This window comes from Pocillopora verrucosa, chromosome 11 (assembly GCF_036669915.1).
Source record: "Pocillopora verrucosa isolate sample1 chromosome 11, ASM3666991v2, whole genome shotgun sequence".
In the NCBI taxonomy this organism is placed as follows: domain Eukaryota; kingdom Metazoa; phylum Cnidaria; class Anthozoa; order Scleractinia; family Pocilloporidae; genus Pocillopora; species Pocillopora verrucosa.
Window position 1 is genome coordinate 6,194,411 of NC_089322.1, and position 23,769 is coordinate 6,218,179.

At 38.4% G+C, this 23,769-nt stretch overlaps 2 protein-coding genes across 4 annotated transcripts; both read left to right on the forward strand.

Annotated features, from left to right (window-relative positions):
• The first annotated feature begins 3,572 nt into the window (after positions 1–3,572).
• On the forward strand, positions 3,573–7,630 carry LOC136284114 (uncharacterized). The gene is made up of 7 exons (XM_066173934.1): positions 3,573–3,627; positions 4,054–4,138; positions 4,652–4,691; positions 4,794–4,880; positions 5,604–5,692; positions 5,896–5,961; positions 6,490–7,630. The coding sequence occupies exons 1-7, from the start codon at positions 3,573–3,575 to the stop codon at positions 6,491–6,493; spliced, it is 426 nt and encodes a 141-aa protein (XP_066030031.1). The 3' UTR covers positions 6,494–7,630.
• A 738-nt stretch (positions 7,631–8,368) lies between these two features.
• On the forward strand, positions 8,369–23,745 carry LOC136284397 (uncharacterized). Of its 3 annotated transcripts, XM_066174702.1 has the most exons (5): positions 8,369–8,505; positions 8,922–9,074; positions 10,934–11,072; positions 13,480–13,618; positions 19,321–23,745. In XM_066174702.1, the coding sequence occupies exon 5, from the start codon at positions 19,331–19,333 to the stop codon at positions 22,997–22,999; it is 3,669 nt and encodes a 1,222-aa protein (XP_066030799.1). In that variant the 5' UTR covers positions 8,369–8,505; positions 8,922–9,074; positions 10,934–11,072; positions 13,480–13,618; positions 19,321–19,330; the 3' UTR covers positions 23,000–23,745. The 3 variants fall into 3 exon arrangements, with proteins under 3 accessions (XP_066030799.1, XP_066030800.1, XP_066030801.1); XM_066174703.1 differs by lacking the exon at positions 10,934–11,072; XM_066174704.1 differs by lacking the exons at positions 8,369–8,505; positions 8,922–9,074; positions 10,934–11,072; positions 13,480–13,618 and adding an exon at positions 16,019–16,072.
• The last annotated feature ends 24 nt before the right edge of the window (positions 23,746–23,769 follow it).

The window sequence follows — 23,769 nt, forward strand, 5'->3', positions numbered from 1 at the left end:
TACGTAATACGAAAAATTTGTTAACACTGAAACGTCAAATGATTCGTGAAATAACGCCGTTCGGAACGGGAATTTCAGGAATTGTATACACGTTTATGGGGAATTCTGAAGTAAATGGATGTAAATGACCTTCTCGATTTTGTTTCCTCAGTATGCGAAAAGTTCAATGGATTCCTCCACTAAAATACCTAAAAATATTAAAACATTTTCGCGGGTAATGCAAAAATCGAATGCTACTGGTACGTTTTATTATATTTCAAACTCTGTTTTCAAAAGGAATTCTTATCTTTGTTGGTGTGTGGAGGCAATGCCGAGTTTCATTGCTTAGATGGTGAACGGTTTGCCGAAAAATTGGATCGGTACATTACCACCATTGCGTTCAAAGACGGGAGACGCTGCAAATGCATAATTTGAAAAAGTATTTCGGTATACTAGATTACGCACTTAGAGTGTTTTCCAAGTGCTTTCCTTTATATGAAATACCTTTAAATATTTCAACACCTTTCCGCCCGGTGCATTGCGTAAGTTTTTACAAAATTGCCTTCAAAAGATCGAGTCTTTACGAGGCCCACATTGATAAAAGCAAAAATTCAGTTAAAAATAAAAGAAACTGTCCACTATTTTTCGAAAACCTCTTGTGATTTTAGTCCTTTGAGTGCAAGGCCTTCTTTACAAAGTATGTGGAACTACTAAGAAGAAAACTCTCAAGCATATCCTCGAACTCATCTCTTTTTCCATTGAAATAACCCACGAAATACCGGTTTTCAACCGAACAATTTTCAAAGTTTTCCTCAAGGAAGTCAATCTCCGATTTGTTTCAAGAATATTGATTGGTCGCCGCCATCATTACGCATTCTAGTGTCTTATTCAAAAATTGACGTCAGTTTTTAGATGTCATCCTTTCACGGGCTTTCGCAATATTCGCAGGTTTCATAATTTCCCCGCCGACCAAAGTTAACGTGTACTCTTACCTTCGACGAACGCCTTCGATGTAAAGTCACCCGACAAGCTCTCCAGCATATTACACCTTTCTCGAGACCACCGAAAATTATACTTTACAAATTCAGGTGTTGTTTGTTTATCACATTCCCAAGTCCCCGCGCTTCCCCGAGTCCCCGAGTCCCACGTCCCCGAGTCCCACGTCCCCGAGTCCCACGTCCCCGAGTCCCACGTCCCCGAGTCCCACGTCCCCGTCACACTTTTAGTCACAGCCAGAAGGACTCGTAAGACAGAAATTCAGGGACGATGTGGATTTGGGTTACAGAGAAATGTTCAGAGAAGTGGAAGAAAGGAGAAAAACAGGTATATGTTAATGCTGAAACAAAATTTATGGTGGAGTAAAGAAACTAAAGGTGTAATGAAGGAATAGGAAAAGGGAACAGTTCAGTAATTGTATGGATTTACAGCAGATTACAGAGTATTAAAAAGAAAAGCAGCAGGTTGGGAAAGTGTTTTTTTTAACCCTTTACACCCTAGATTCAGTATTCATATTCTCCATACAGCTCTTTATACATTTCCTAAGGTGCTGACAAGGAGAATTTGTTTACCAATCAAAAGCTTCTTTTGTTGATGATCATTTCCTTTACACTCATGACCTTAACTTGTGATTTAGGTGTGATATTGTAAGGAGAAATTTGATGTTAGTCACTGTTAGGATATAAAGGGTTAATTTTCCATAAGTTTTTTTCTCTTAGTAAACTGGCAAAGTAAAACAAAAATGATCAAGAAAACAACCCAACAAGAAACAGATCTTAGAGAAACTTCCTCAGGAAAGATTCAGTTTTTCTTGAAAATATTATTTTCTCTAAAATTTAATATACTTTCTGGGAGACACTGTTGATTCACATGTTTACATTGCATATTAGCCCATCTCAAGAATTAAAATTTTTAATGTTTTTCAGATTTTTTCAACTTGTTGTCAGCCACCCAGCCTTTTCAAAAGATGAAGATTTGCAAAAGGTTTTGAAAGAGGAAAATTTGAGTTTTTCAAATAATAAGATACTCTTACAGATATTTGGCCATGATCCCTGTGAGTGTGGGTGATTTTTTTCACCAAATTTGTAAACTGACATACTATGGCAAAACAACACTTGATTTAAACTCCATAGGTATATTTTTCATAAAATCAACAATAATTATAACTATTTTCATCTTAAGGGGTCATAAATGTTTTAAAGATAAAATCAGTTGACACAACATCCACTGAGCCACCTCTAAGGAATTATGTAGAAATGGAGTGAAAATTGAACTACAATTCACTACAACAATAAGCTCTTCCACCAGTCAATGTTGTAGAATGGTGTAAAACAATTAAAGAAACATTGTACATGAGAAGAAGAGTTGAAAATAAGGAATATAATTGGTATGCTATTCCAGAATATTGCCATTTCAATGGTAGTGTGTTGACAATTTTCTTCCTGATTGTATGTATATGCCTGGGGGATTTCTTTTGTGACAAAATGTCTGTTGCAACTTGGTAAATTTAAGTTTGATAATCATTATTTAACTCCTTGCTCTGAGAAGTTAATCTCTTTTCAACTCAGTGATCAGTGGCTTAAATGGCATCTCTCATGCTCATACACTTACAGTGTAAGGTATAAACACTTTTTTATTATATAGCTTGCAGTGAGAAGCAAAGTGAAAAAGGGTCTTAGGACAAGTCTATATCATGAGCTGTGGATGATTTCAGGCATCATAGTCACAAGGTACAAAATGTTCCAGGATTTTTTTTTTATGTTTTTTTGTTTTGTTTTGATTTTTTATCTAAGATTAGTCTTTATTTAGTAAACTTGTGATATCACTGGATTATTGTTTAATTACATACAGTGTATGTCTCATTCAGGGCTGTAAAATATGAATAATTGTAGTTTGAATTATGGCATACAGAGAGACAGTGTTTTAACCCTTCACACCCTAACATCAGTATGTATATTCTCCATACTGTTCTCTAAACATTTTCTAGGATGCTGACATGTCTAACAATCAAGAGCTTCTGTAGTCAGTGATCAGCTCCTTTATTCTCCTGACCTTAATGTTTGATTCAGGGGGGATACAGTAAGGAGAAAATAGATGTCAGTCACTCTTAGGGGTTAAACTGCTGAATACTTGGTCCTTCTTGTCAGTGTTAACCCTTTAACTCCCAAGATCTGATTGTAAATTCTCCCCTTTAGCTGCTATGCATATCCTTATAAATTAGTTATGAGGACTTGGTACTAGATCAAGATAGCAGCTTCTACCTGACAAGTTTGAATATTCTCATGACCTGTTTGCTGAATAACGTATGGATATTATAGGGAGAAGTTTCATGTTAATCACTTGTGAGAGTTAAAGGGTTAAACCCTTTACAGGCCTCTTACCAGCTCATGTTGCTCCAGGCCTCATTCTCTCCTGCAGGTGAAGAAGCACTTTAGCCAAAGTGCAATTAATCCTTAAACTCTTAAGATCTTATTTTTAATTCTCCCTCTAGCTTCTACACTTGTCCTTGTAGATTAGCTACGAGAATTTTGTGTTCAATCAGCGTAACATCTTGTACCTGATGAGTTTGAGTATTCTGATTACCTGTTTGCTGAATAATGTATGAATACTATGGGGAGAAGTTACATGTTTATCAGTTCTGGGTGTTAAAGGGTTATAGAGGCCCTGCTCACAGATGACCTTCTTCTTTTTTTTTAATTTAACCATTATGCGAATGACTTAATCTTCCTAGAAATACAAATAACTAGAAGTTGTTCCTTTTGGTTAGGATCTTGTTGAAGAATTTCAGAAGAAAAGAGATTTTGTGGAAGAGTACACATCACATAGTGAATTTTGACAGAAAGTATGGCTAAAAACATTGATATCTAGAGAACATTCATGTAAAAACAACATGAGGGTGGCAAAGACATACTTGAATTATTATTCAGTCATACAGTATATTGTAATATATCAGGATGTTACAAAATATATGATTGATTTTTATAATAAATGATACTGTATGATTATGACAAACTCACCATGATGGCATATTAATACATATGTAAGTTTGGTAATTTTGAATTTCTTTGTGAATTTCAGGTGTTGCATTAGCAGTGAATGATTTTAGTTCTGGCATCATGACAGCATCAACTGGTGATGATAATAGTACCAAGGAATTGAAAGGGTTTGTTGTTCTTTGTCTGAAATTGCTAAATGATACAATTTTGTAATAATTACTTAATATTTATTTCATATCTTTCCATTATTAACCTGTGATGGCAAACTTCCAATGCAAGCAATGATGGACCAGACATATAATTTGGCTGATTTTTTTTCCCATTTGAATAAGCACTGTTTTACCACATCTTACATGTTAGCTCTACTCACTGTAACCGTCATGAGAACTGGTAATAAGAGGCAATCAAGACCTATCAAGACCTTAGCATGAGAGTTATGTCTTCCTCTCTTGTTGAAGTGATCAGCATCTAAATTCTCCTCACCATATCACTGCTGCATAGTACATTAAGGTCATGAGAATAAAGGAAATGATAGAAAAAAACAAAGAAGCTCTTGATTGTTGAACAACTTCTCCTTGTCAGTATAATAGAATATGTACCAAGAACAGTATTGAGAATATACATTCTGATGTCAGGGTGTAACAAAAAGCTAATTTTAAAATGTATCTTTACTTTTACAGGAAATCTGTGACTTTTTCAAGTGCACTAAATGGTGTCAAGGTATGGTTACTTTTTAGACAGGAACTAGTGTTGCTGGCAGTATTTTCAATTCCAAGAGTTTAATTTGTTTTGTCTTGTGTGTGTGTGTTCTCCTTTCCCTAGGAATCGCTGGATGTTATGTCCACTAATGATGACAACACATTAGGTTTTACTTTAGAACTTTATTCCAGATACATGGATACTGCCAAGGTATGTGAAATATGTATTGGAAAACTTGGATCTTATTTAACTCTTCAAAGGGTACCAACTTTCCTTTTGTGGGCAGGGTTAGGGAAGGGTAAAGGAGGTGACTATTTTCTTTTGGGGTGGGGTGGGATGAGAGAATTGTCACAGCCTGAGAAAAGCTCAGGATCACTGCGCATCTAAAAAAGAAAGAAGAGAAAAACCAAAAATAACCAAACAACAACAAGAATTCATCAGCCAGACTGTTGACCAATCTATTTCCCATATCCCAAATAGTTTGTGGGTTGTGTCTTGAATGAGAACACTGGGTTCTACCCCCTCTATCTCTATTGCATTCAATTTTTTCAATTCATTGGTGAGTATTAGAGCATTTACATGAATGTAGCACAAGAGAGAGGTTATCTGTAGAGAAAGCACCCTTTGGAGTAATTAACATTTCGTTTTCATACTGCTAAGCAAGAGGGATGGAAAACTTGCAAACAAAGACTGGAATGGTGGAATGGAAACATGAACTGACTTGGGGAGTTTTTTTTTATTTACAATGCTTCGTGGTATAATTGAATTTGGAACCATCAAGTACAGATGAGCTGGAATGTGGGACTTCTGGATTGCAATTCCAGTACCCTAACTTTGAAAACCCCTTTTTTAATTGGTTATTTCTTCTTGCTGTCTCAAGATGATTATTTTAACTGTTTACTGCACTTGTTTTGTCCATCTCTTATCCTGCAGGAGATGCTTTTCCGTCGTACATGTAAACTAGTTGAGTATGAGAACGCAACAAAGCACTGGAAAAAGCCAAACCCAAGAACCAAGAAATGGTAAGGTTCTGACAAACATGTGCTTTGCACCTCTCTCTGATTTTTTTACATGTGGTGGTTTTTGTTTTTGTTTTTTTTTCACATGATTCACATAAGGCTGCACTTAGAAATAGACTCAGAGTTCAAGTTGAGCTTCTGAATAATTATGGTGAACACCAGAATTGAAGAATCCTAAATTGTTTTACACATTTTTTTATTTTCAGCTTCAAAAAGCCAAAGACGATGCAGAGGAAGCATACAATTCAATTTCAGAAGCTGCAAAGAAAGAGGTGAATAAAATGATATAAAAAAGGCCTTTTGTTTTACTTAGACTTTTGGCTTACTGTTTTGCCAGAAAATTTTGCATGCCACCCTTACCTGGTTGCATTTCTTGGTTTGTTTTACAGGCAGACCACCCTGTTGTTGGTTTACTTGTAAGACATATGTCAAACAATAATATGAATATCTGTGCCATTTTCATGTTAAAACCTGAATATCAAAAAATTAGTTTACACCACACAAGTGAATAGTATTTTTTTAACACACTGATTGGCTAACTTGAAAGTGACGAGCAAGTACCATTAACCTCTGAGAATCCAAAGTGACAAAATCGCTCATCAACAATTTTATTTTCAACCATTTTCCTTGGTTTACAATGAATCCTTTGTGCCGGCGTAATAAACAGAGGAGAAATGGCAGATGATTTAAATATTTGTGAAGGGCACATAAAAAGAAATTGTCATTTCGCTCTAACTGCAGAAGACAATCTGCTTACTCGATTGATTTTAATTTTTGTTTTTTTTTTAATTTAAATATAGATGATCCGTTACAATAGGCAAAGGGTGTTGAGCCTGCAAGCCAGTCTTATCCAGTACGCTGAATCGCGGTTAAAGAATGGAAGAGATACCTACGCCATTTTGGCCAAACTATTGAATGACATAAAAAAATCTGCTTAATCAATGAGTGCAGAGAAAATAGACGGCACCGTAAATTTGGGAGGCCAAAATTTATTTCTAATTTTCTTTATGAAATTAGATTATGTTGATTTGACACGGATAATACAAAAATAATTTTTAAAACGATGCAAGGTCGTTTCAGGCATTGGCTCACTTCAGGTGTTCAGTTAGTAAAACGGAGCAGAGACTGGAGCGGAAAAGTGAAACAGCAAGAGAGGCTTGGGTTAGGTGGGATTCATTGAGTGACTCAACCCAAGCCTCCCTCGCTTTTTCACATCTCTGCTACTATAGTGCTGTTTACTATCACACTTTGTTTTGCCGACTGAATGCCTGGAACAGGCTATTCAGGCACTAATCATAACCATTGCAATTTCTTCAAATGTGATTGGTGCATTAGCTGCTTCATTTTTTCACGTCTCATTCTGTACAGCTTTAATTGGACAGCATAATTGGACAGTTGGCTTTAATCGGATACCTGTAATTGGACAGTTGAAGCAACGAATCATACTAAGTTCAGTCAGCCAAATCCACCAATCACAGAGTTAATCACAATAACCATAGCAACAACCACTTGTCTCAAAAAAAAAATTAAGAATTTCCAAAATGGAGACATATTTTTTTACTGTAGACATTGTCTATACCAGAGATATTTGACCTAAATGTATTTCTTGTTTTCAGAAATAATAACAATTAAGATTAAATGGTAACAGGACTTTTTGTCGTCCACTTCTTTCTGTAATCATACTCGTGATTGACAAATTGGTCTCTTGTTTTGCAGTCGTCCAATTTTGTTAATCACGTGTATGATAACAACAGACCGAATAAGACTCCACTCAGTCCTATTACCATTGTAGATTGGCTGGAAATGGTGGCAAAAATCCAGCAATTACTTGAAATTTAATCAGCAAATATTTCATGACAGAAAGAAATTTTCCAATTTTGTGAAGGCTACCAGCCTTGAATGAAGGCTCCAGAACATTCAATAAACACTTAACATGGTGAATTTTCAACTTTATGTTGTTTTCATACAGATCGCCATTATACTAAAGAGTGAATGAATTTCTTTACGTCTTCTTATTAAATAATATTTTTATTAAATCTGAATGAGTGGGTTTCAAATATGCAAAGTTTCATACATACTTCCACAGTAACAGCCATTATGGAAAAAAAAATTTCCTTTTCAATCCTCTGAAAAGCACCAACCAAAAACTTGATTTCCTTTGTATTGAAAAGCTTTTGAAATTTATATTAGATATAGCGATGGTAAGTTTTTGTTTGAATTGCTTCATAATTACCTGTAAAGGCAGAACTTGACGTTTTCAGTTGACTTAAATGTGAATATACTTCTTATTCTGATGAGAAATATGTTTTTCCAGTGTAATTATTTTTTTCAATATAGAATGGACCATATACAATGCTAGTTGTCGTTTCAGCTCTACCAAAGTCCTTAACTCTGTTTGAGACGACTGACTCCCCCTCCTTTCCTCCTGAAAACTATGTGATCCCAACCTCTCCCTTAAAAAAAACATTTCTTCCAGCGGCTATAAAAATGACTCTTCCTTTAGTATCGCTGCTAACCCAGAAGTTAAGCCCGAAACGACCAAACTTCTTTTAATGATCCCCTCCTCCTAACCCTACCCCCACCTATAACTTAGTCATCCGCTGTTTGAATAACCTGAATTCTTTGCTAGTGAGATCACGCGCAAATCTGTCTGCTGCTGACGTTGTGAAAGTCATCACGTGCAGTGTCATCAGAAATGTTGCGCTCTGCGAGTTGGTTTCACTTTTGAGCGTGGTTGCTTCCGAGCCGTACTTTGTCATTTTGTTGGCTGAAAACGTCGACTTGTTCCCTCGATAGTTCCTGAAATCCTCAACGAAGTAAGTATAGATCATTTGTAATCAAGATTCGAGAAGAAAATTCCGACAAGCGTTTGTTTACAACGAGACCAAAGCTCGATGTAAGTTCCATTAAGGGTGTTGTCACAAATTCTTGCTCTTAGACTCAAACTGCAAAGCTTAACGGCTCTATGAACGAGTTCAACCCTGCTTCATTTTATCATTTACTAAATGCTGAGTCGATTTCGTTTTGCATACAACAAATTAGGAATTTGTCCTTCATTCATTTTCAGAACTATACTTTCTTAGGTAGACGGAATTATTACGATTCTTGATTTGCTGAATGGCAAATCTTATCTCGTATGAAGAAACTGTGGTTATTCATCGTCGTTAAATACAATATTAGCTAAAGTATAATCGTATACATTGCGCTTTGTTTTCACCTCCGATGTACGTAGATCGAGACGTTTCGCTTGCAAGCAAACGGCCCGGAGTCTTTTTCGTGCGAGCTCGGCCATCACAATCTACAGCGGCAGTATAAAGATCGAGAGACAAAGGATACCACTTATCGACCATAGTTGTTCCTCAAGGCAATAAAATTAGCCTCGCTGGTAAGTACATTGTGTTATAGAGTAATTTAGTTGTTTCTGTAGCAGGCCAGGACTTGCTAATTTTGAAACTGAAACTAAACATTTACCTGCCTTTGGACAACAGAAAAAATTACAGTACTAGTCTTCGATTTCGAGATTGATGAAGGATCTTGATCTTTCTTTCTCTATCGATTTAGTCATTGCGTGTGTTTTGATGTTGGGGAAGTTTTTCGACTGTCGGTTGTCTGAGAGAAACAAACAGACAAAAACAACTCCGCAGTCGATTAGAGATCCAATATTTCGAATTCACCGTTCAGTCCACAAACATTTTTCCCTAATTTTGTAACGTTACACGCTCTTAGCTTGCTGTGCATTTTGATGAAGAAAGTGTAGGGTTTGTTTTATTGCTGAAAATTGTGAACTTTAAACTGAATTGTGTGCGTTTGAAAGTTTTACCTCTGGTGAAAGACTCTCAATTTAGAACAATTTCTTTGTTTGCTCCAAGAATTGTTTCAATGCGGTTCGAAAAAAAATTTGATCAGAACATTCTAGAAGAAGATATGGGAATATGATTGACCTCTGCCTAAGAGCTTACTCCAATTACTTAAAATATCACACCAGACACGACTACAGTAAGATAATTGCCAAATTTAGCATTTTCTTGAGTTGTCTTTTGTCTGCTTTGTATTCAGAGAGGGAATGTGGAATGGTGTGCAAGTAAACCTCCCTTCCCTTCTTCCCAGAACCCACTCCTGCCGATCATGTCGAGAATTTCTTAAAATATTGCTTTAAGGACCGTGAGGGAGCTGATGTGCTTTGCTTTTTCACTTTGTAATTATTTCTTTAGCGGATCAACGCACAAATGTGACGTTTGCGGTTGTCTACGCCTTCAAAAGCACGCAATGTCATTGGATTATTATTTGTTAGGGTCACAATACGTGACACACTGGTTTTTCTTTCGTGTTCCTGTTTACGAGTTGACGGCTGGTTGCGCATAAGCCATTTTTGTTTCTTTTCGTGCGTGGTTCAAATTTTGACAAACCCACTGTTGTACTTATTGCATAGATTCTTTGGAAAATATATCTTCAGTCTGTTAAAAAGGCTTCTTAAAATCGAATGTTTTATCCTTGTTACTGTTCTGAAAAGGAATTTGATCAAAACATTCTTGAACATAATTTAAGTTCGATTGTTGTAGTAATCATATCAGGCACGGGTGTCTGAAGATTGTTTCTTCATCTGCCTTTTTTCTTGAGTTAGGATGACAAAATGGTGTGTATGTAAATGGCCCCCTTCCCCCTCCACCCCACTTTCGCTGATAGGGGAGTTTTCTAGCGAGAAATACAGTAGCAGTCTTCGATTTTGAGATTGATAAAGGATCACGAACTTTCTTGTCGGTTTAGTCATTCCGTATGTCTTGATGTTGGGGAGGTTTTGCGAATGTATGTTGTCTAAGAGAACACCATAGAAACAACTCCGCAGTCGATTGGAGATCTTTTCGAATTCACCGTCGTCCATTAAAATAAACAAGCATACATTCAGAAAACTGATATTGATACGACACACGCTGAAGGAGAAGGAGCTTAACAAAACAGTTTTAACGATCGTCACCCCAGATTAGTGAAAATGTCAAAAGTGACGTTATTTGATGCACTTAATGATTTGACCATCTGATGTGCTGCGTGTGTCAAATGAACGAAAGAACTGCTTAGTTTTGTTAGACAATAATGCTGAAAAAAGCAAAAAGCAGATTAACCCCAATATCATTTCGTTAAAGCAGCAGAATTTTTGGTGTGAGAATTATCCATTTTTTATGGACAACGGTACAATATGGAATAAAGTATAATCGTTTATTGCGCTTTGTTTTTACCTTCAATGTGCAGATCGGGGCGTTTTGATTGCAATCCTTCTTCGTGCGGGGCCGGCCATCACGATCCACAGTGGCAGTGAAAAGATCGAAAGACAAACGATAGCATTTATCAGCCTTAGTTGTTCTTCAAGGCGCTGAAATTAGGGTCGCTGGTGAGTACATTTTGTTATAGAGTAATTTAGTTGTTTCTGTAGCCGGCCATGACTTGCTAATTTTGAAACTAAAACTTAACATATAGTAGTCTTCTATCTCAAGATTGATAAAGGATCAGGAACTTTCTTGTCGATTTAGTCATTGCGTATGTTTTGATGTTGGGGAAGTTTTGCGAATGTATGTTGTCTACGAGAACACCATAGAAACAAACTGACAGAAAACAACTCCACAGTCGATTGAGATGTTTTTCGAATTCACTGATGTCCAAAAAAAATTTTTCCCTAATTTAGTAACCTTATACGCTCTTTGCTAGCTGTGCATTTGAATGATGAAATTGTAAGTTATGTTTTATTGCTGAAGATTGTGAACTTTAAACTGAATTGTTCGTTCGAAAGTGTTTCCATCCGTGAAAAACTCTTAATTTAGACCTTTCTCCTACTTTGCTCAAAGAATGGTTTCAATGTGGTTTAAAAACAAAATTTGAGCAGAACATTCTAGAAGAAGACATGCGAATATGGTTGACCTCTGTTCAAGAGCTTACTCCAGTTACTTGAAATATCACACCAGACACGACTGCAGTTAGAAAATCGCTAAATTGAGTATTTTCTTGGTGTTGTCTTTTGTCTGCTTTGTATCCAGAGAGGGAATGTAGAATGGTGTGCAAGTAAAGCTCCCTTCCCTTCACCCCAGAACCCACTCCTACCGATTCGAGAATTTCTTTAAATATTTTCTTAAAGACTGGGGGGGGAGCTGATCTGCTTTGCTTTCCCACTTTGTAACGTTTTTACCTACATCGAACTAAACAGCTCTGTTTAGTTAACGGATCAGCGCATAAATGTGACGTTTGCGGTTATCTACGCCACCAAAAAAAAAGCAATGTCATCGGATTACTATTTGTTAGGGTCATAATACGTAACACACTGGTTTTAATTTCGTGTTCCTGTTTACGAGTTGAAGGCTGGTTGCACATGAACCATTTTTGTTTCTTTTCTTGTGTGGTTGAAATTTTGACTCTTACACGGAAATCAAAACCGATTGTTATACTTATTGCATAGATTCTTTGAAAAAGATTTTTACAGTCTGTCTGTGAAAAAGTGTTTTTTTTAATCTAATGTTTTAACCTTGTTACTGCTCTAAAAAAGGGACTTTGATCAAAACATTCTTGACCATATTTTAAATTCGATTGATGTTATATCACGCTAGACACCCGTGCTAGAAGGTTGCTTCTTTATCTGTTGTTTTTTTGAGTTAAGGATGGTTATATTAATGCCTCCTCCCCACGCCCCTCCCCTCACCCCACCCTCGTTGATGGGGGAGGTTTCTAAAAAAACTACCGACAGGACCGGGGAAGGGATTATATCCCATACCCTAAAGTAACCAACTCCTTCGTTCTACTTGTTTTAGTCATTCAGTCCTTGGTTATTCTGAAAGAGGACTTTGATCCAAACATTCTATAACAGTTAAAATATCGTTCACCTCTGTTGAAGAATTCACATTTCCTTGCTTAAAAAATGTCACGCCAGATACTCGTGTATTTAGTAGTATTTCCGTGATGCCGTTCTATTATCTACTTACCATTTATCTGAGAAATGTGAAATAGTGTCTAATACGAGGAATTTTTCACCGAATTTTGTAGAGGGGAGTAAGTTTGAAAACTTTTTAAGATCAACAGGCCAAGGCACATTGTCGTGTTAATTTGCTGGGGGCCAAAAATGGACCAATGATGAAAACAACGCGAAAACAATTGATATAATACTAGCAGGGTGCAGCTATTTAGGGATGTGAATAATGTGCATTACGACAAAGCCAGATTAGCTTTCGCTTTTGAGTTCCTCGAGTTTTTTGTTGACTACAGAAAGCAGCCTTGTTCTTTATGTTCTTTATCGCAAATGAAGTATGCATACCGCACCAAAAGGTTTCTAAAACTTAAACGACGGTACGTGTACTTCAATCCATTTACATGAAAGTTTTGTGTAGCAGTTAAAACTCGTTTTAAACGGAAAATAAACACGCATACATTCTAGAATACTTATATCGATGCGACACAAGCTGGCGGAGAAGGAGCTTAATAAAACAGGTTTTAGCAGAAATGTGAAATAGCACAGCGATCTCTACTATCGTCACTTTACATTAGTGAAAATGTTAAAAAGTGACGTTATTAGATACATTTCACGATTTCATCATCTGATGTGCTGAGTGTGTCAAATGTACGAAGGAACTCCTTTGTTTTGTTAGACAATAATGTTGAAAAAAGCAAAAAGCAAAAAGCAGATTACCCACGCTACCATTTGGTTAAAGCAGCAAAACATTTTGCGTGAGAATTATTCATTTTTGTTATGGACAACGGTACAATATGAGATAAAGTATAATCGTTTATTGCACTTTGTTTTTACCTTCAATGTACAGATCGGAACGTTTTGATTGCAAGCCTTCTTCGTGCAAGCCTGACCATCACGATCCACAGCGGCAGTGAAAAGATTCAAAGACAAACGAGAGCATTTGTCGGCCTTAGTAGTTCCACAAGGCGCTGAAATTAGCCTTGCTGGTAAGTACATTGAGTTGTAGTATAAATTTGTAGTTTCTTTAGCGGGCCACAACTTGCTCATTTTGAAACTGAAACGAAACATCTAACTGCTTTTGGACAATACCAAAAAAATGCAACACAGTACATGTGTACGTGACAAACGATAGAATTTATTAGCCTTAGTTATTCCTCAAGGCACTGAGATTAGCCTCGCTAGTAAGTATATATTATTTTATAGTGTAAATTTGTAGTTTCTGTAGCGGGCCATGACTTGCTAATTTTGAAACTGCAACTAAACATCTAACTGCTTTTGGACAACAGCAAGAAATACAGTACTGGTCTTCGATCTCGAGATTGATAAAGGATCACGAACTTTCTCGTCGATTTAGTCATTGCGTACATTTTGATGTTGGGGAGGTTGAATGTATTTTGTCTAAGAGAACACCGTAGAGGCAAAGTGGCACAAACAACTCCACAGTCGATTGGAGATCTTTTCGAATTCACCGTTGTTGTTTATAAACACTTTCCCCTAATTTTGTAACTTTATCCGCTCTTGGCTTACTGTGTATTTTGATAAAGAAATTATAAGGTATGTTTTATTGCTGAAGATTGTGAACTTTAAACTGAATTGTTCGTTCGAAAGTTTTTACTCCGGTGAAAGACTCTCAATATAGAACTTTTTCCTTGTTTGCTCCAAGAATTGTTTGCATGCAGTTCTAAGAAAAAAATTTGAGCAGAAAATTCTAGAAGAAGATATGCGAATATGTTTGACCTCTGCCCAAGAACTTACTCCAATTACTTGAAATATCATACCAGACACGGCTGCAGTTAGAAAATCGCCAAATTGAGTAATTGCTTGATGTTGTCTTTTGTCTGCTTTGAATTCAGAGAGGAAATGTGGAATGGTGTGCAAATGAACCCCCCTTCTCTTCACCCCAGAACCCACTCCTGGCGATTCGAGAGATTCTTAAAATATTTTTATTTTTAAAATTCGTGTTCCTGTTTACACGTTGAAGGCTTGTTGTGCATGAGCAATTTGTTGTCTTGTGTGGTTGAAATTTTGACGCTTACACAGAAATCAAAACCAACTGTACTGTTGTAGTCACTGCATAGATTCTTTGAAAAAAATATTTACATTCTGTTAAAAAGGCTTTTTAAAATCTTATGTTTTATCCTTGTTACTGCTCTGAAAAGGACTTTGATCAAAACATTCTTGACCGTATTTTAAATTCGATTGTTGTAATATCACGCCAGGCACCCATGCTCGAAGGTTGCTTTTTCATCTGTTGTTTTTTTGAGTTAAGGATGTAAGAAAGGTATTTTTAATTCGATTGTTATAGTAATCACATCAGGCACGGGTGTCTGAAGGTTGCCTCTTCATCCGCGTTTTTTCTTGAGTTAGGATGCTAGAATGGTGTGTACATTAAAGAAAAATTTGAGCAGAACATTCTAGAAGATATCCAAATATGATTGACCTCTGTTCAAGAGCTTACTCCAATTACTTGAAATATCACACCAGACACGACTGCAGTTAGAGAATCGCCAGATTTAGTACATTCTTGAAGTTGTCTTTTGTCTGCTTTGTATACATGGAGGGAATGCAGTGTAATGTTTGCAAGTAAACCTCTCTACCCCTCTCCCCACAACCCACTCCTGCCGATTCGAGAATTTCTTACAAATATTTCCTTGAGGACCGGTGGAGAAGAGGTAACGTGCTTTGCTTTCCCAGTTTTTATTTTTTTCACTTACCCCGGACTTAACAGCTCTGCTTACACTTAAAGGATCAGCGCACAAACTTGACGTTTGCAGTTATCTACGTTATCCAAAAAGACGCAATGTCACTGGACTATTATTTGTTAGGGTCACAATACGTAACACTCTGGTTCCACTTTCGTGTTCCTGTTTACGAGTTGAAGGCTGATTGCGCATAAGCAATTTTTGTTTGTTTTCTTGCCTGGTTGAAATTTTGACGCTAACACAGAAATCAAAACCAACTGTTGAACTTATTTCATAGATTCTTTGAAAAAAGATTATTAAAGTCTGTGAAAAAAACTTTTTAAAATCTAATGTTTTATCCTTGTTGCTGCTGTGAAAAGGAGTTTGATCAAAACATTCTTGACAATATTTTGAATTCGATTGTTGTAGTAATCAAGCCAGGCACCAGCGCCAGAAGGTTGCCTTTTATTTCGGTTTTTTTCTTGAGTTAGGAATGTTAGAATGATTTGTATATTAATGCCCCCCTCCTTCCTCCCTCCCCCCCTCCTCTTCACCTGATGGGGGAATTTTCTGGAGAAATACCCACAGGACCGGGGGAGGGGTGATATCCCATACCTGAAGGTGAACAACTCCTTTAGTCTCCTCGTTTTAGTCAATCAGTCCTTGGTCATTCTGAAAAAAGGAGTTTGATTCTAAATTGTTCAACCTTTGATTGCACACAGTTCAAGTATTCCCAAGTTTTGTCAAACTTCTAGAACGGTATGTATCATTTAACTCACTGATTCGAAAGTAAGTTCCAAAAAACCTTTTAAACGGAAGTTGCGTGACATGAGACTCACGTAGTCACGGTTAGGTTAAGATTGAAATAGGAGAAGTGATAATTAGAGTGATAGGTTTGAGGAGAGAGCGTTGGAAGTTTGAGACGTGGTGAACGTTGATGATAAGCAATGAAAGAATTTGACGATTGAGAGTACAGTGTACCCCACAAGTTCGGTACACTTTTTCTCTAAATTTATTTTCGTTTCCGATCTCTAGCTACACAGTAAATATTTCTTTCCTTTCGCCAAGAAACCACGGGTTACCATAGCACGTAAATTAAAGTTAACTGTCACGTGTGGTGTGTATCATCATCCTCATTATCATCATCATCGCTCGTTGGGCCAGTAAGTGCATAAGGCCGTCACATTGTCCGCCCAACCCCCCTGTTGCGTGCCGCCACCCCAGCCACAATCCAGCGCTTCCATATCGCCTTGCCTTTTTCCTCTTTCAACAGTCCCTCTCCAACTGGTCTTTGGTCTCCCTCTCGCCATTTGACATTCTGGTGTCCACCCCAATACCGCAAAAAAGTCGTTCACACCCTCTCTCCTGAGTAAATGTCCTAAACAGTTCCACCTTCTTCTTTCCACCTCGCAACCAATTTTATTGGTGTCTGCCATTTCAACTACTCTCCTGTTTGTCATTCTTTGCTGCCATCTAGTCCTCAGTATCCGTCTTAGGCATTAGTAATGAAAACTTTTCAGTGTTCTTTCATCGGTCTTTGTGATTTTCCATGTTTCACAACCATGTAGCAGGACCGATCGGACTAAAGTCTTGAACTGGCACATCTTGGCACTCTTTCCTATTCGTCTGGCTACCCACACCTTCCATAGCCTCTGGAATGCACCTCGTGCCTTCTGCATTCTGTTCCTAATATCTTCACTGCCTCCACCTTTCTTTTCTACAATAGCTCCAAGATACGCAAACTCCTCGACATCTTTCACTTCTTCACCATTCACCACAATGCTCTCCCTGTTCGTTGAAAACTCCATCCTCAGTGTCTTGCTGTTGTCTTCCTCATGATCCAATCCATAGCCAGTAGCAATAAGAATCCTGACATTACGCATCCCTGCTTTACTCTTGACTAAATCTTGAACCAGTCTGATATCTCCCATCCGTCGATTACGGCGCATTCAAACCCTCCGTATATCCCTACTACCACTCTCACCATCTTGCGCGGAATTCCATAGCTCCCCTTTTATTCGCCATCTTCCTACATTGATTTCCTCAATCTACTCCAGTTCTTCCGTTTCTTCTTTCTCTTCGACCGGATTTGTGGGGTCGTCTCTGTTTAAAATTTTACCCAAGTTCTCTACCCAGCTCTGTAATCTTTCTTGTGATTGTGTCTTATTCACCCCCAGTTTGTCTTTCGCACGCAATTCTCGTCTCCTCTGTTCCCGACTATTGTCTTGGTTATGCTGTTTAGCTCCTCGTTTCTACAATTCTCAGCGGCCTTGTCTGCTGGTGAAGCCCTTTCCTTCAACCAAATCCCTCTTATCCTCCCTAGCACTCTCTTTCATTTCCTTTTCTTTCGCACTATACTCCACTCTCTATCGCTGTTCAAGTCGTTCCAATCTCGCACCCTCTATGTTAAGTTTTGCGTCTTACCCCTCCTGAATTTTTTCCCACGTCGTGTCTCCTATCCATGGCTTGCTCTCCTTTTTTACCTTCCAATAACTTTCTCTGTGGCATCTCTGTACGTCACCAAGATCTTGTCGTGCTTCCTTTGAATCTTCTATATCTCATATCGTTGCAAACCTGTTCTTCACTTTAATGTTATATCTCCTCCTGATCTCTTCACTTTGCAACTAACACACGTCAAATCTCACACTTGTTTTCTTCTTCCCATGCGCCTTTGCCAACTTTAGTCTCATTCTGGTTCTCACCAGGTAGTAGTTACCATATACGTCTGCTCCTCCCATCACTCTCGTGTCCAGAATCGATGTTCTCATGCGTCCATTCACAAAGACATGGTGGAGCTGGTTAACAGTCTTCCCATCTGGTGACTTTCAGGTCAGCTTATGGATCTCTTTCTGTAGGAAACTGTTCCAGTTACAACTAAGCCATTCGTACCACAGAGGTCACATAACCTTTCCATTATCATTCATGACTCCGATACTAAATTTCCTCAGTACCTCCTCTCTGTTAATGTTGTTACTCCCGTAAGCGTTCAGGTTTCCCATCATCAAAATCATATTATGACTACTGCAGCTTGCAACAGAGTCTCGCAGTTGATTGTAAAATTCATCCTTTTCCTCGTCCATCGCATCGTCTGTTGGTGCATATGCTTTTATTACCGTTAGCTTTTGTGTTTTGAGTAGAATCTTGCCTTAATGGTCCTCATGCAGATTTGCATCCATTCCATTAAGGCTCTCTTCGTCCTCACACTCATCAGGATGGGGACTCCTCCTTGTTGCATTCCCTTATCTCCCACGTAGGCCACCCTCTCACTACCTTGCAGTGTTCTTGATCCCATCAGCATGCTTGAACTAAGGGAAAAGTGATCCTTGATGTTAGGAGACTTGCAATTTAGCTTTTGTAAGAGTACCATCACCAATTACTTCACAAGCTGAAAAAAACTACCAGCTCAGCAGAAGACGATAATCGTACAGCTTAAAAACTCCCTTGTCATTGACTTCGACCATGAGTTCCCTGCGTAATTTTGTTCTTGGGCTGAGTGATTCAGTGTCAACATTTTAACCTAATTTTTTCTCTCTAATATGCGAAGGGGCCAAATCATGTGAGATCTGTCGAGTTCCATATTTCAGGTCGACTGTGTCTCGAAAAATACCTATCGTGGAACCAAGTGACCACTGAAAGAAAGAAACAAATTAACAAATAAGGAAGCAAGAAGATGGTTTCTTTCACATATAAACCGTATCCTGGTTGCTCTGAACACTTCTCTGTATTATACTGACGTTTAAGTTATGAGTGACAGTGGATCTTTACCACTCTCTATTCCTCCCTTTTATTAGCCCTTGACGCCATCGAGCAAATTGTTTTGAAAGCGAGAGTTTTTCAATTGCCCTTACTTCCTCTCTAAAATATAATTGACATGTATCAGCGAAAATATCTTGGTAAGTAAATAAATATTCACACCAAGTACCACAAAACCGTTAAAGGATCAGCAAAAGTATAGCGACCTACTCACATAACCGAATTGGGTACTAACATAACTATGGTTTTAATAGGATGTAACTGATGATGGCCACTAGGTTGAAGTACACCACAGAGCAACTGAATTACTACAGGATTTGTTACGTTGTCACTGACATACTAACTGAGGGTCTGCGAACCATCTTCAAACAAGAATGGGACAATCGATACAAGACAACACTGGGAGAATGGAAAGATCAACCCAAAAATGGAATGGACTTCTGGAATGGCGAGTCTACTCGAAACAGAAAAAGAAACGCTGTGCTGTTGACAACCATGAAGAATGGCGATAGAGCTGAATGGGATTGTACCATGCTGTTTTACGCTATCCTGTATTCAGATTGCATATATTCTCTCAATCCATCAATTAGATCAAATGCGGACGACTTAAGGAAATTTCGAAATGAAGAATTTGCACATATGCCTCGGGGCCACCTCTCCAACGGAGATTTCCAAACTGTCATTACAAAGGTTAAAACTGCATTCCACGCACTCGGTCTCCCGTCATTGGAAATCAACGAAGTTCAAAATCAGACAAACTTCTTAACGGAGGAGTTAAACGAAGTTTTAAGGAAGGTTGACGACTTGAAACAAGAACTTAAAGACAAAGAAGAGGAACTTCAAGTGAAAGAAGAACAGAGGCTTGCCCTAGAAGAGCAATTAAATTTCGATGTCTCTCCATTTTGTATTCTCCCTCCCAAACCTAGCCACGACATCGCTAGTCGGGAATCTGAAGTTGGTGAAGTTTTACAAAACCTCCAAACACTAAAAGACGCCAGTGATGGGTTGAGCATACTGTATTTGTCAGGAAATCCAGGAAGTGGAAAATCTCAGCTGGCCCGTTTAGCAGCCAGGCGATTTTACGACGAGGTCGAACAAATACCTTCTGCAGCTTCATTTGTCATGACGTTGAATGCTGAAAACTCAGAAAAACTCTTGAAATCGTATGTCCTTTTCGCTCAACATTGCAATTGTCCCGGGTATGAAATAACAAACACTTACCGCTCCAAGGATTTGAACACAGACGAGAAGATTTCATATTTCAAGACCTTAATAAGTACAAAAATTGAGCATTACGCTTCATGGCTGTTAGTAGTTGATAATGTGACCAGCGAATCTCGTACAAGCGATTATTTGCCAGATGCAGACAGCGAGTTGTGGGCAAGGGGTCAGATGCTAATAACAACAAAAGACACTGCGTCTATACCGTTGTCAAGCTCTTCCATACAAAATATCTCAATCAGCGCAGGAATGCAACCTGATGATGCGTGCTTTCTGCTTAACCTCCTTTCTGGTATCTCAGATGCCAAGATGGAAAAAGAAATTGCGAAAGAACTAGACTACCAGCCACTTTCATTGGCAGCCGCAGCCACGTATGTGAGACAAGTTCGTCAGAATAAAGGAACCTCGAAATTTGGCTGGACCGACTATTTGAAGAAATTGGAAGAGGGGAAACGAAGCAATACTGAAAGCATTCTTGCTGCGACAAATCCAGCCTATCCGCAGACCATGACCAAAGCAATAACACTCGCTGTCGAAATGGTGATGGAAAATGATATAATTTTGCATCACATGTTCCTTTTTCTTTCAATGTGTGCATCACAGCCGATACTGCAAGACATTATTATCGAGTATGTTAAAACAACTGATGACGAATTTGAAGATGAAGATATGATAAGAACGAGGATGAGTCGATGTTCACTGTTGCTAATTGAAGAAGAATCAACTGGTGTTTATATTCGAGTCCATGGTGTCGTTCTTGATGTTATTAAATCTGCGACAAAAGGTTTCGCAAAGGATCAAAGCCACAAAGTGGTGTATGGCGCGGTAATGTCTTTCTCAAAATTTGAAGAGCTGGAATCTATTGTTGTGGGAACAAGAATAGTTCCCCATCTTACAACGTTGAGCTTAAAAATTGAAGACATGTCACTCGGGAAAGGAATACCAGAAGCGAGCAATAGAGCCTTGTGTAATTTTCCGGATGGCCTTTGGAGCCTTACTAACATGTGCCTAAACCACAGTAGGTTTAGAGCGGCGCTAGTCTATGGTAAATGGCTGTTAAAAATTCAAATGAAAAAGCTGGGACCTGAGCATGTTGATGTTGCAAGCTCTTACAACAATCTGGGTACTTTACACAGTGATCTGGGCGACACAGATGAAGCAAAAGACTGCTTTAAGCGTGCACTGGAGATTCAGATGAAACAGCTGGGACCTGAGCATGTTCATGTTGCAAACTCTTACAACAATCTGGGTATTTTACACAATCGTCTGGGCGACACAGATGAAGCAAAAGACTGCTATAAGCGTGCACTGGAGATTCAGATGAAACAGCTGGGACCTGAGCATGTTCGTGTTGCAACCTTTTACAACAATCTGGGTACTTTACACAAGGCTCCGGGCGACACAGATGAAGCAAAAGACTGCTATAAGCGTGCACTGGAGATTCAGATGAAACAGCTGGGACCTGAGCATGTTGATGTTGCAATGTCTTACAATAATCTGGGTGTTTTACACAGTGATCTGGGCGACACAGATGAAGCAAAAGACTGCTATAAGCGTGCACTGGAGATTCAGATGAAACAGCTGGGACCTGAGCATGTTCATGTTGCAACCTCTTACAACAATCTGGGTAATTTACACAATCGTCTGGGCGACACAGATGAAGCAAAAGACTGCTATAAGCGTGCACTGGAGATTCAGATGAAACAGCTGGGACCTGAGCATGTTGATGTTGCAACCTCTTACAACAATCTGGGTAATTTACACAATCGTCTGGGCGACATAGATGAAGCAAAAGACTGCTATAAGCGTGCACTGGAGATTCAGATGAAACAGCTGGGACCTGAGCATGTTGATGTTGCAAGGTCTTACAACAATCTGGGTACTTTACACAGTCATCTGGGCGACACAGATGAAGCAAAAGACTGCTATAAGCGTGCACTGGAGATTCGGATGAAACAGCTGGGACCTGAGCATGTTGATGTTGCAAGGTCTTACAACAATCTGGGTAATTTACACCTTGATCTGGGCGACACAGATGAAGCAAAAGACTGCTATAAGCGTGCACTGGAGATTCAGATGAAACAGCTGGGACCTGAGCATGTTGATTTTGCAAGTTCTTACAGCAATCTGGGTTCTTTACACAAGGCTCTGGGCGACACAGATGAAGCAAAAGACTGCTATAAGCGTTCACTGGAGATTAAGATGAAACAGCTGGGACCTGAGCATGTTGATGTTGCAGCCTCTTACAACAATCTGGGTAATTTACACAGTGATCTGGGCGACACAGATGAAGCAAAAGACTGCTATAAGCGTGCACTGGAGATTCAGATGAAACAGCTGGGACCTGAGCATGTTCGTGTTGCAACCTTTTACAACAATCTGGGTACTTTACACAAGGCTCTGGGCGACACAGATGAAGCAAAAGACTGCTATAAGCGTGCACTGGAGATTCAGATGAAACAGCTGGGACCTGAGCATGTTGATGTTGCAATGTCTTACAATAATCTGGGTAATTTACACAGTGATCTGGGCGACACAGATGAAGCAAAAGACTGCTATAAGCGTGCACTGGTAATTTATATCTCCAAGTATGGTCAAGAACATATAAGGACACTAGAGGTCAGCAGGAACTTATCTCGGCTAAAACAGAAAAGAAAGAGAGTTGATGACCTTGGAGCTGTTTTGGAAAAGAAGAAACGAGACTCGTGTTAATAGTTTAGTAACTGTGCTGATTCATAGACGTTGTTGGTCTTTAATTTAGGTTTACTTGTTGTGTTTTCTTTGCACGTGAGAACTTAGATCGTTTTAATTTTTTCATAATATCTTGCTTAACTTGTGCTTTTAATATTCCGATCTGGAAACTCGCACAATTGATGTGGTTTTTTTTATTTCTGAACAAGTAGTTCATTACTTTCTCATTTCTTAGGTTGCTACAAAAGGTTGTAGTTCGACGGATAATAAACAGTCAGAATATGCACCCAAGTAAAGAATTTCTCAAGTTGCTAATCATTGCTGCTTTTTCAGAATCTTGCTCTTTTAAATTTATGATTTTTATTCATATTCATAATTAAGAGAGAATATCCATAAAAGCGGTCCGGCCGCTCTAGCTTGAAAAATAGATTTCGCTGATTTCTTGTACATTGAAAGACTTTCATGTCCTTATTCTAGAACCACAATCCACTTCATCTGATCTTCAAAATTTATCAAGTTATGAGAGATTTTCTGATCACCCCAGCCAACACTCGTGGCGACCCATGTCGAGGCTCAAATTTAAGGCAACATTGGAGGTCGATTTTTCGAAAACTGTCATGCCCTTTATAAAACAAACACCAGAACGATTTAACAAAAACAATGACTTACTAGCTGAAAAAAGAGTAGAAATAGATATTATTAGAAATTAGAACAAAATCCATGATATTTCGCTGTTCACAGGAAACTTATTAAAGTTTTTCACTTAACGCTTCAGTACTACATAATTGAAA

Coding starts and splice junctions, on each gene's coding strand:
- LOC136284114 (XM_066173934.1), top strand. CDS start 3,573: ATGTATGAATACTATGGGGAGAAGTTACATGTTTATCAGTTCTGGGTG. Junction 4,692..4,793: donor GTGCACTAAATGGTGTCAAG/GTATGGTTACTT, acceptor TCCTTTCCCTAG/GAATCGCTGGATGTTATGTC. Junction 4,881..5,603: donor GATACATGGATACTGCCAAG/GTATGTGAAATA, acceptor CTTATCCTGCAG/GAGATGCTTTTCCGTCGTAC.
- LOC136284397 (XM_066174702.1), top strand. CDS start 19,331: ATGATGGCCACTAGGTTGAAGTACACCACAGAGCAACTGAATTACTAC.